General features: G+C 30.7%; 1 protein-coding gene across 1 annotated transcript; it reads left to right on the forward strand.

Annotated features, from left to right (window-relative positions):
* The first annotated feature begins 647 nt into the window (after positions 1–647).
* LOC143059357 (uncharacterized) lies at positions 648–11,732 on the forward strand. The gene is made up of 6 exons (XM_076232843.1): positions 648–668; positions 3,363–3,620; positions 8,795–9,007; positions 10,422–10,862; positions 11,097–11,203; positions 11,727–11,732. The coding sequence occupies exons 2-6, from the start codon at positions 3,461–3,463 to the stop codon at positions 11,730–11,732; spliced, it is 927 nt and encodes a 308-aa protein (XP_076088958.1). The 5' UTR covers positions 648–668; positions 3,363–3,460.
* Positions 11,733–12,111: the final 379 nt, after the last annotated feature.

A 12,111-nucleotide genomic window follows, 5' to 3' on the forward strand; every position in this document is an offset into this window, starting at 1 on the left:
TCAATAGCTATTTCTAGAGAGAAACGCATCTTCTTTGTTGCTTCACAAGATTCATTTAACCTTAAAATAAGCAGTATATGTATCTGTATAGCAGGCAAGTTGAGCAATTTGGTTGGAAAGGTTTAGATCATACTTATTTGTTTTAAGCTGTGCATCAAAATATAGTAATTCACTTATCTTTTAAAATAAATTGGTATGTTTATTTGCTTATTGTTTTGACCAGCTGTATTTAATGTGATGCGACTTTTCGAGATTGATATACACTTTTTTACACAATACATAAATTTGATAGCTCCGTATGTTTTCATCTATGGTATATGATTCCCTGCTCTCCAAATCAGCACACACGGCAAATATCAGTCACTTGTTAAAAACTGAAATATGTCCTATATCGATACACAGAAAATATTTGCTAAGGCCCTTTTTTTGAGTTCCTCATTTTGAGTCGCTTAGGAATATTTACCACATTTACATAAAACAGGTATAAGTGTCATATGCAACATTTAAAGGAGACGTAGTATGATTGCTAACGACAACACTATCCACAAATAGACGTTTACTATAGGACAAATACAAAAATGTAAATGTGTGTTAATCGTAATAAACTAAAATCGAATATTTTTGTCTGAATGTTCTTTTGTAGGAATATGGAAATACACTTTTACCTGGTGAGTAACAAATACCTCTAACTTCATGAATCGTATGGGTTGTTAAGTCAAATCGGTTATTCAGGATAAAGAAAGTATAAGACAATGACACATTAAAATCAGCACTTTATAAATGTCCTGCATATGAAGAGCGTTTTCGATTGCCCTTCATCAGAAACGCTCAAAAGCTATTTAATTGAAAGCAAAAGATGTATAAGAACCGGTACAGTTGAAAACGACAGAAAAATTATATTCGAAAATACCTAATGTAATATGTGCACAGGGGAGATACAAAAAAATGGTTTTCTTATTCAAAATTTATCAACGGACAATATAATAAATTGTGGTTAAAATCATGTCAATACCGAAGTACTGACCAAAGCGCTGATAAAATTATCGTAAAAATATTGTCAGCAATAAGGGTATAAAATGAAATCGCCTCCCAACTCACATATATTATACCTCTTGACATTAAGTAAACATAACTTGCAAGAATAAATTGAAACATTTTGACAACTCTTTTTTGTTAGATTATAGTGATAAAAACAAATGTCATCTTTTTTCTTATTTCTGTTGAGCATTATTTTACTTCTTTGATTTGAACATTTGTTTCTGTAATTAGTAAATAGCACACCAATCCTACATGTTTTCCCAAGTGTTTAAATGATACCTTATTTAAATTATTTAATGGAAATCTACTTGATTGTGTACTAGATGCTCATATCTTATCAATCTTTCACATGCTGATCGTTGGGTTGCAAATTTGAAAACCCTAGGCTAATTTTGTGGATAACGAAAAAAGAAACAGTACTATTAAATGTGATATGCATGCCGTCATACTTTGAACGACAAAATTATTTCATGTCTACCTGTACGAATTTCAAACGCGCAATTATACACCGGTACTCAAAACCCTCCTTCCTTGGGTGCATTTTACATAAACAAATAAAATCGTATAATCAAAACGAGGATGTTAGTTTGATTTATGCCTTTTTGTGCTTCTTCGTTACATTTGTTGTTTTTATAGTGATTAAGATGATAACACAATGTTGACTGATGTACCCCTATTTTTGACATTCTTAACTATTGTATCTGTTTGTTTTGTTCACGCATCGGTGACAATATAATGGAATGTGATAAGACTATCATACAAGTGAAAGCTTTAGCTAGCTACAAGACCAGCTTCAATCCACCATTTTCTACATTTGAAAATGCCTGTACCAAGTCAGGAATATGACAGTTCTTGTCCATTCGTTTTTGATGCGTTTTGTTATTTGATTTTGCCATGTGATTATGGACTTTCCGAATTGATGTTAAACGTTGTCATTTGAACACATATATGCAAAAAGCACCAATACTATGTTTCAATAATCTTAAAAGCTGTTAAATTTGAAAAAAAAAACACCTTTATAACGATCTTAGTATAAATATAATAATCATTTATACCAAGATGTGAAGTGATCATTTATAAGCATACACATAAGTCATATACGTCGCCACTGACTTTTCAAGATAACAAACCTTCGTTAGTTCCATTTTCTATCTACTAAACAATTATCAACATCATATCATTTACCCCTTCTTATTCATAAATTTCAATGAAAGCGGATTGGTGTAAAGGGAAACACTATTCGTATGCTATCAAATACACATCTTATTTTAAAAGGAAGTAATGTTTATCCAACAAAAAAACTAAAGAAATATTTGTTATGATATAAACAGAACGTATTTACCAGGTTTGAAAGATCAGCACAGATTAAAACAGGCGTTCATTTTCATATTTCAGTTCTCAATAAAACGTTCTGATCAATTCATGTCCATGCGATTCGATTATCAAGAGTCAATTTTATTGAATAAACTTACATTTTTAAGGCATGCAAATGAATGAGCAAAATAAGCACAATACTTCAACCTCAATGTAGTGAATTGAAATAATAGGAATGACGATTTCCTAGTTCAATAAACATGGTTTAAATAATAAAAATCATATCACAATTCATGGATTACATTGGGAATATATCATTACGAAATACGTATTTTATTTCGTATGTTTTTTATGAAAGTTTTACAGATTTCGCTGATTTTGTTGTTGACTTCTTGTTAGATATTCGGAATCCTTTAATAAGTGAATTGTTTCTAACACCTACTTTTCTTGTCATTATGTCACAGATTGTTAAATCCTATAAAATTTGATATGAAAAATCTTAAGGAAAAAAAAAATTGCCCGTAGAGAATTTGATTTACAGTAAATTTCAAAAAGAAAACGACAGGGTGATTTAAACGTGCAAGTGCATCTTTGTATAAATACATGATCTTCTAAAGGACACTACACTCAATAAAATGCAAAAAAAAAAAAATATGAGCAGAACTAATCATAATTGATAGTATAGCAACCGGTAAATGATTGTGATTAGAGATTCCCAAGTACTTCAACATCAAATAAATTGTCAGATTTAAATCAACTACAAAATTCAAGCCCATTGAAGCTATCATAGATACGGATAGGCCGAGCCCCACTTCATGGTTACCAAGATATATGATTCAAGCAGTAGTGCTAAAAAAGATAAAGATGTGATCTACTTTGTGTCAAACTTGTTTGATGCACCACCGTTACATATCAGGTCTTAACATCTTTTGAAAGTTTTTGAAAGAACATGTACAGTTTCATATATCTATTTTATATATAGAACTGACATTTAGATAATTGAAATTTAGGTCTTCCAACTGAAGTTAAAAAATTTGATAAGAAATCAGCCCAGGTATTCTCTAGTCTATTGAAAGAAGAAAGTTATCCCCACTTTGAGTCAAGACTTATGCTAGCTGGCGAACAGGGCACAGGGAAGACAACTTTAGCGAGATATCTTGTCGGAAAACGGCCTACAAGATTCAGGATTTCAACCGATGGGATAGAATTATACAATGGTCTTTCATACATGGACCGTGAATCAAAGGATTGGCTTGGTGGACTGCAAGGTAAAACTAAAACTTTTTATACAAACGCAGGACATACAATATACGGAAGTATTCTAACTGTCTATATAGTTGAATCCTGTTTGACAATATTAATGTAATACATCATGGTTGTGTTTTGTCTATTTATGTGAGCCAATTTATGTCAAGTGTATAATTTATACATTACTGTCGCAGTGTTCCAGATGTTTTGAGAGTCATGTAGTTTCCAGCGTCGTGTAAGAAAAATGAATACTTGAATAACAGGAAATATATGTCAATGTCATAACTTAAAATTATTTACATGATAAATATCCCGACTAAATAAACAATTGAAGTGCTTTAGAACTATCAAGACTGTAATGTCGTACTATAATTTACACTTATTGCAACATTTGACAAAAAAGGATATGACTTGATCATGTTGAACAAATATTGCCTTGTAGCTAAACCATGTGTATGATTATAACATTACTACATTTTTTCGATAGTCCTCTATTTAAAGTTGGAGACATACACTTTCACCGTTTCTCTAGCAAAGGCATCACTATATAGTGTATGAAAAAATAAAGGCAACAGTAGTATACCGCTGTTCAAACTCATAAATCCATGGACAAAAAACAAAATCGAGGTAACAAACTAAAACTAAGGGAAACGCATAAATATAAGAGGAGAACAACGACACAACACTATAATGTAACTAACACACACAGAAACGGACCAAGCAACAGACAAAATCCCACGAGAATAACAAATATAACATCAAAACCAAATACATGAATTTGGGATAGACAAGTACCGTGACACGTCTTATCGCAATGTCAATTTACACTCAAAAATAAGAGGAAACAAACGACGCAACGTTAACTTGTAACATATAATTTTGAATATTTTGTTATGACAGAATAACATGAATCATTCACTAAATATTATTAAGTATTCATTTTTCTTACACGACGCTGGAAACTACATGACTCTCAAAACATCTGGAATTCAATGTACATTACACAAACTATGTAGCCTGAATCCCTAATATACCAATTTATATTACAAATGAGTAGAATGTTTAATTATTCGATGTGCACACAATTTTGTTGCACTATATTCGACAATTATCTTTCCTCATTATAATTTATTCTTTTATTTCGATTTTTGAACAATTATGTTCTGTATGTGTGTATGTCATAACTTGTTAGGTATGCATGTCTTTGTAGTTCAGCTATGACGGATTTTTTAATATGGGCATTTGTAAGTTAGATAAGACTTCAAACGGCTGATGATGATAATGTAAAAAATAAAAATCATGTTAAAATATACAGGAAATATATGTCAATGTCATAACTTAACATTATTTACATGATAAATATCCCAACTAAATAAACAAAATGAATGATATCAGTTAAATAAATCCTAATTTTTTTATGATAATTCAAATTTTTTATGTAGATTTTTACAGTTTTGAAAATTGTCTTATATATAAAAAATGTAATCACAGATAAATGTAGTTTATTTGTGCTTTTTCAAATATAGTTCCTATAAGAGTAAGACAAACTTTGGCTACCACACTTTCATCCTTAGCGTTTGTCCTCCAGATATTGGTGGCTTCAGTCATTATGTCAATACTTGCTAACCTTTATACTACAACGGGCCGATCGGGACGTTCGACGTTGCCTTGTACTGCCAAAAAGACTGGTTTGGCAGACTAAGTTGATATGTAACTTTCAATTAGCCGATATGGCCGAGAGATAAGATGAATAAAATAAAAAAAAACATTGATTTAAGCTATAAAAGCCTATAATGACGTTCTGTAATCGCCTTTTATTCTCGTTTCTGTTTTCATTTAAACTCGGTGTTGTGTTTGTGTAAACAAAACACAATTACGTTCCCATTGATAAAACTCAATATTTACATGTACTTTAAATCATACATTGTCTGCATGCAGTCGATAGTCAATGTAGACCTGCCTTGTATAGGTTAAGTGTACACAAAATCCGTTATTTAAAATATGAATTTTACCATGTATATTCAAAGAAAAAAATGATATTTATAATACTTATCTATAAAGTTGTTATTTGTCTAATCTCGATATATAGCTTTATTATGAAACAAAAACTTTAGGAAGCTGTATTAACCCGTTATCAAGACTCAAAGCATCAGCAATATTATAAGTATATCGTTTGAAACATGCCTGAAATATTAGCCACTGGTATTTTCTCAATCAACAATTCCCTCTTAAATGCATGACTCAAATATATGTGCAGTAAACTGAACTGTTTGGCTAGTATCCAGATCCGGTAAAATGCACTTAAAGAAAACCAACATTAATCTGCAACATGTGCAATGTACCAACTGTAAAAACAGTGAAACCAGTGGGTTTTGAACATTATTGTTAAAGGTCACACATGGTGGTTTACGGTGTTATTCTCATTGGTATATAAACTTACCATTTCTTCTTATTTGTATGTTATGGAGCGTTGTTATTTTCTAATCAGATAAAAAAAAAAAGTTTTATTTTTGTACAGAAATACATAAAATAGATTTATATGAAATAGATATGGCCAAAAATGTAGATGCAGAATAATGTTTGTCATGTACTGTTTTCTATTTGATGAAGGTAAATCTAAAAAAAAAAAAAGGCAGTGAGGGCATAACATTTATTGAGTGTTAATTAAAAGGGATATATGTATGATTCATAATTCAAAAAAAATATAAATGTTCTTGTTTTTTGGTTTTTTTTCGTTTTAAACATATATTCTTTAAGTATTTCATTCAAAGGTAAACTGATGCAACAGAAAAGTGTACTCACATGCAACCAAAAGTCATGGATATCGTTAACAATTTAAAATTCTGAGGATGGGAAAATTGGGATAGTTAGATAATGAAAATGAATATTATGTTCTGTGAATACTAGTAGCTATGAAAAAGCCGGTGTGTAAGTTAATATTTTGGCCAGCAAAATGCAGGACAACTCAAAGAATGAGTGTAAATTTTAAATAATTGTACTTACACAAAATGAGGAGACAAAAATAATTTTTTCCCGTTCTAAATTGGTTCTTTTACCATATATACCATAGAAATGTTGTCTAAAATGACTTATTCATTTCTTCCATCAATCTAAGATTTTTGTCACTCGCACCCACAGAATATTTTTTCAATTCTGCATGGTGGTTTATTATTTATACGAAGGAATTAAATAAAAAGGTCAAGTTCCCGATAAAAACATGAGGTATATTTTTAAAGTTTTCGCTGTTGTATGAGTTATAATACGAATAAATATGTAGATTTAACCACATTCATTTGTTTTCTTCAAGTTAAAGATTACACTGGGCAACTTGTTTTGCTGTTCAATTAATCTTTTTAAGAGAGGTTAGAGTGATGCAACTTCGTCAACATTTATCTAAAACAAGACTATGGTTTATGGGTTATAAGACATTATTAAGAAATTGTTCGATTCTCCATAGAGACCAACTAAAACGACGAAGTCGAGAAAAGTGTTGATGATCCATAGCTTTCTTGAATGACTAAAGTGACACGCTGGTCATTGAGTAGAACAGTATGTACTTTAGGCATTACAAAGGGCTGCATGAGTTGGTCTGAAATCTGTTGAGATTCTGTTTTCATTCACATCGAACATGTCTCCATTTAAAAGAATCGAAAAAAAAAAGATTAGTCATGCTTAATGTTTAAATAATTAAAGAAAAGAATGCATAACTACCCGATATTTGGTTGATTTTCTTTACAAATTGAACGTAACATTAATCACTTATGTTAACTTGTTTCGTGATGGTAAGTTTATATTAGTACACAAGACAACAGTATCCTAAAAAAAACAATCTGACTTTTCAAGACAATTGAATTTGGATTCGAACGACCTGAACACGAGATTTTTATGAAAATTGGTACGCAATTATATAACTCGTTTGAAGCATTAGAGTATTCAACACCATATCTTAATAAGATTTGTTTTTACTCCCAAAGTTTATGTCGATCACGTGATAAAATCACATCAAACCGACATTTTAGGAAGTTTTTGTTTTATTTTCGATTGCAGTAATTGAACTTTGGTTGTTCCAAGCAAAGCAAAATGCAAAAGACTGATCCCTCTTTTTTCAATTATTTGAATGCAAGTTATATCCCTATGCACACAAACCTTAACTTAATTCAAACGATTCATTTGAACATATACAGCCGAATTTAAGATACATAATAAATTATGAGTAAAATATCTCATTTGATTTGTAAACATGATGAAAATTATACATAATTTAACCTATGAATCATCACATCATAGTTGATGTAGCTGATCATAACAGACGTGTGTGAATGAATGAACATAACACTTTAGTAAAAATCATTTGTACATGTGCTGAAATTTGAATTAATCATATATTACACATATAACATATTATTATTTTCTGATAACATGATGTATCTTGGTTATGATAGTTGGACATTAACATGTAAAAAAACGAATTATAATGAAAAGTAAGTATTAAACAAGAGATCATAACTGTTACATGTAAGTTGTGAGTAGTATATATACGCTGGACAATGTTTATAATATTATAGTTCTAATTGATTTGCATATATCAATACATGACTTGGTTTAGCAATGTTTAGTCAATTGCAAATGTTCGCGTTGTTTGCACTTCGACAAACAATATTTGTAAAACTAATTTGGTAATATTCACTGCATGCACGGACCCTGTAATGTCAGCAAATTGGGACAAAAAAAACAACACAACTAAACAGTTGTTTTTCTATTCTAATGCATTAACATGATCTAAGCTTCGAAAATAAATTAAATGAACATTTAAAAAAAAAATTATGCGAAATGTTATAATGATTTAGCCCTGGTTAACTATAAGTTATTTGCGAATTTCTCTTAAAAATTTACTTTAAATCCGTAGATTCATATGTATTGATATTTTATCAGCCTGAAGCGCAGCCGAAGAGTTTCCTGAGTACTGAAGGTGCTAGAATATCCATATATACGGATATAAACCTATCATTTTTTAAGTGTTTAGAGAAATTCAATAACCATCACCCAGGGGATTATATTCTTTGGAACAACGTTAGTTAACCAATCAAAACCCTAGTCGTATACTAAGAATAGGATAAACATCAATAGACTCTATAGAAAAAGTTGTCTTTAATCCTACAAAATAATATGATTCCATTATAACTATCAATTTTAGATTTCTCCTTAGAAGAAATACTCGTTAGTAGATCCCTTTTGAAAGAAGAAAAAATAACGAAACAAAACAAGTTAGATGATACAACACCAACCAGTCAAGATATACCAGTCGACACACAAATATTATCTTTGCCGGAAAGCAGTAGAAACCTAAGACTTGAATCAAAGGACACTTTGATTTCCGACACAACACGTGAATGGTCAGAATATGATGGTTTGTTATATTATAAAATTTCGTATGATTACCTGTATATGAAGTTTTGTCATTTATTTCGTTGGGTCAAATTTTACTGATGTACAAACCTTTATTTATGTTTCATTTCATACATAATTCCTTACGAATTTGCCAGAAAATATCTTTGTGTCTTTGGGAAATTTTTTCTTTCTTCTGTAAGATAGTCATTTTGAATTGCGGCAGCATGTCAATTTGAAATAAGTTAAATTGGATTTCATTTTTCACATGCAACCTTGTAGTCTTTAAATGGTTAAAGCAACCTACTGTGTTGTGATCAAGAAATTCGAATTCATATTGGTAAAACATATTATTGCCTTATTAAAATTATTTTTTTCTAATCGATCGCTACAATTAACAACTATGATTTCTCAAAACGAAAATATAAATTTGGTAATACATGTATAAACGGGAAATCAGTCAGATAGACAACATCCCAACCAAACAGCAGAATGCAAATAATGCAAGTAGAAAACAGAACTAATACTTTTTTAAAGTTTTACCTTATTCTAAAATGTATAGGTAAAATACACTAAAGAGAGGTCTAATGACAGAAACAATCAAAAATTTTCGCGTGAAATTATTTATCTAAGAATATCTGTTCTTCGTCCACATAAAGCATTGTTGTTTAATTTTAATATAAGCGGCATTGAGTGTTGAATGTGAAAGCGGTCCACAAAAGTTAATCTCTTACCAGATAGACCTGTTTATTGTCAAGACTGTGTGAAAGAGGGACGAAAAATACCAGAGGAACCGTCAAAATCATAAATCGAAAATAAACTGACAAAACCATGGCTTAAATCAAAAGAACAAACAGACAAACAAGAGCACACACGACACAACATAGAAAACTACATGTGGCACCCGTCTTGTTGCTTATGATATAACATATCCGGTAAATAGTCAATTCGGTAAGTCACATTTAACAAAGGGAAGCGAATTGTAGTTACGACGTAAGGAACATATCCGATATCATTTGTGAAACGGTTATTCCATAACGGTCAACCAACTCGTGATTGCGTCCGTAAAGTTTACGAAGAGATGATTTCAACTTCACCATTTGGAACTCTTGATTTGATAGCTTCCTTGTGAGCAACAACCCTCTATCAAGAAAATATGGTAGGAAATCCAAGCACGAGAATATCGTATCAAATGGGAGATATATACACCGTATGCAGGTGCTGCTGGAATGTTTCTACTTAAAAATGGAAAGTTCACAATTAGAAAGCTAAAATCATCTCTTTTGTCGAAAAGTTTTGTTTTTAATCAGTAAATGTATTATAGTTATACATTGAAAAGTCAGTCCCTCTGATCAATGGACATTATGTAACTACATGTATATGTATTTTTCTTGGTTTCTTTTGAGTTCATATATTTCTTTGTAATTTTTTTTTAGATTTTAGACAAACTTCATATTCGTCGAATGACGAAGATCGTATCAATGACAAACCAATTGATGACTCAGACGGTTCTGAAGCAAGGTCAAGTCTCACTGATGAGATGCATATGCATACTGTTACTAAACCAGGAATTGTCAGAAAGCTGAAAAATATGTTCGGGGTTTCAAAACAAGTCAAAGAAGTCAAAGTGTCAATCTCAAAAGAAAAGTTTTTAGAAATGTCTTCTAAAGTTGGGAAAAAGCAGTTGCACAACAGAAAGATAGCACCAATAATTATCTGGGATTTTGGAGGGCAAGATGTTTTCTATTCAACTCATCAGACTTTTCTGACATACAGAGCTATTTACATGGTAGTATTGGATGGAAGTAGAACACTAGATGATCCCTGTCCGTATGAAAAGTATCTTCCAGGAAAGGGTCAACATAAAACAGCAAGAGGTATTTATATACATATTTTTTTGTATAAACTCTATGATCATGAAGTAGTTGTTAAGATTTAAACACCAAATTTCAATAAAGTTTTTCATAAATATATAAACTAACACTTGACATTTTTAACATCTTCAGAATTGATATCATTTTTGGAGAATTTGGATTTGGAATGGAAAGCAAATACGTCTTTGATCAGTGTTCACCAATGTATTATTCTTTTTTTCCTATTTATTCTTACAGATTATCTACTATTCTGGATCAACACCATTGTTACATACTGCAAGGGAAGAAATCAGGGATTTCCTAAAATTATGGTGGTCTTAACGCACAAAGATCAGGTTAAAGCTGTAAGTATGCTAAAGTGCTTCGGTTGTTTACCTTCAATTAGTATGGTGGAAGGTTTTGACTTTGATTTATATTGTTGTTACGTAAACAATTAAAGAAAGAAAGAAGAATAATTTCTTTACTATTGGCATAAACTAACTGCTCATTGTTTATACTATAGTTTAACGTTTACACATATTTGACAAACAAATAAGCCAAATATGATCTTAAGTTATATTCCAAACTAATAATTGCTTGTTTTATCTCTGACGAGCATTGCATATATAACGAAAATGTTTAATTTCATATTTAGGTTGTCTACTGCATACATTTTCTTGTACATATCAATTTGCATTTCTACTAATGATGAAGGGAATGAAATTAAACAACACAAAAATACTAACAGGGTCTCCATTTCCTCAATTCTTTTGTTTTGATAAGATAACAACACGTATTATAATTTTATATTTCTTTCTTTGATTAGGGATTTTTTTGAAATTTTTGTGATTTTACCAATATTCATGATATTTTATACAACATGATCAGGCTTGAATAAATAGAATAACACCATACTTGCGCTACATCTATATGAGGCAGGCTTTGTATTTGTTTGGTCAGTCACAAGCATATGTAGTCATCATCGCTATTTTAAATTGTCCTTATACAGGCAATTGTGTGATTGTAACTATGCATTTCCTTATAAACCGATGATAATTGCATCAAAAGGAAGTTGTGGTCAAATTTATAGTGTAACGTAAAAATGTTCTATTGTTTTAGCATGATGTTGAAGAAAGACGAAATGAAATATTTGCAGAAATTCACAAGATGTTTCAACAAACGCCATTTGAGCAGCATTTGGTGATTGAGGATCAAATATTTGTCAACGCTCAAGACGAAAATGACACAGAAATGGAGAAGATAAAAAAGATTA

This window comes from Mytilus galloprovincialis, chromosome 14 (assembly GCF_965363235.1).
Source record: "Mytilus galloprovincialis chromosome 14, xbMytGall1.hap1.1, whole genome shotgun sequence".
Taxonomy (NCBI): Eukaryota; Metazoa; Mollusca; class Bivalvia; order Mytilida; family Mytilidae; genus Mytilus; species Mytilus galloprovincialis.

Bases quoted from the DNA above. Each gene is read 5' to 3' on its own strand.
- LOC143059357 (XM_076232843.1), top strand. From the start codon at position 3,461: ATGCTAGCTGGCGAACAGGGCACAGGGAAGACAACTTTAGCGAGATAT. The intron at 3,621-8,794 runs GTAAAACTAAAA...TATCAATTTTAG, and splicing joins TTGGCTTGGTGGACTGCAAG to ATTTCTCCTTAGAAGAAATA. The intron at 9,008-10,421 runs GTTTGTTATATT...ATTTTTTTTTAG, and splicing joins TGAATGGTCAGAATATGATG to ATTTTAGACAAACTTCATAT.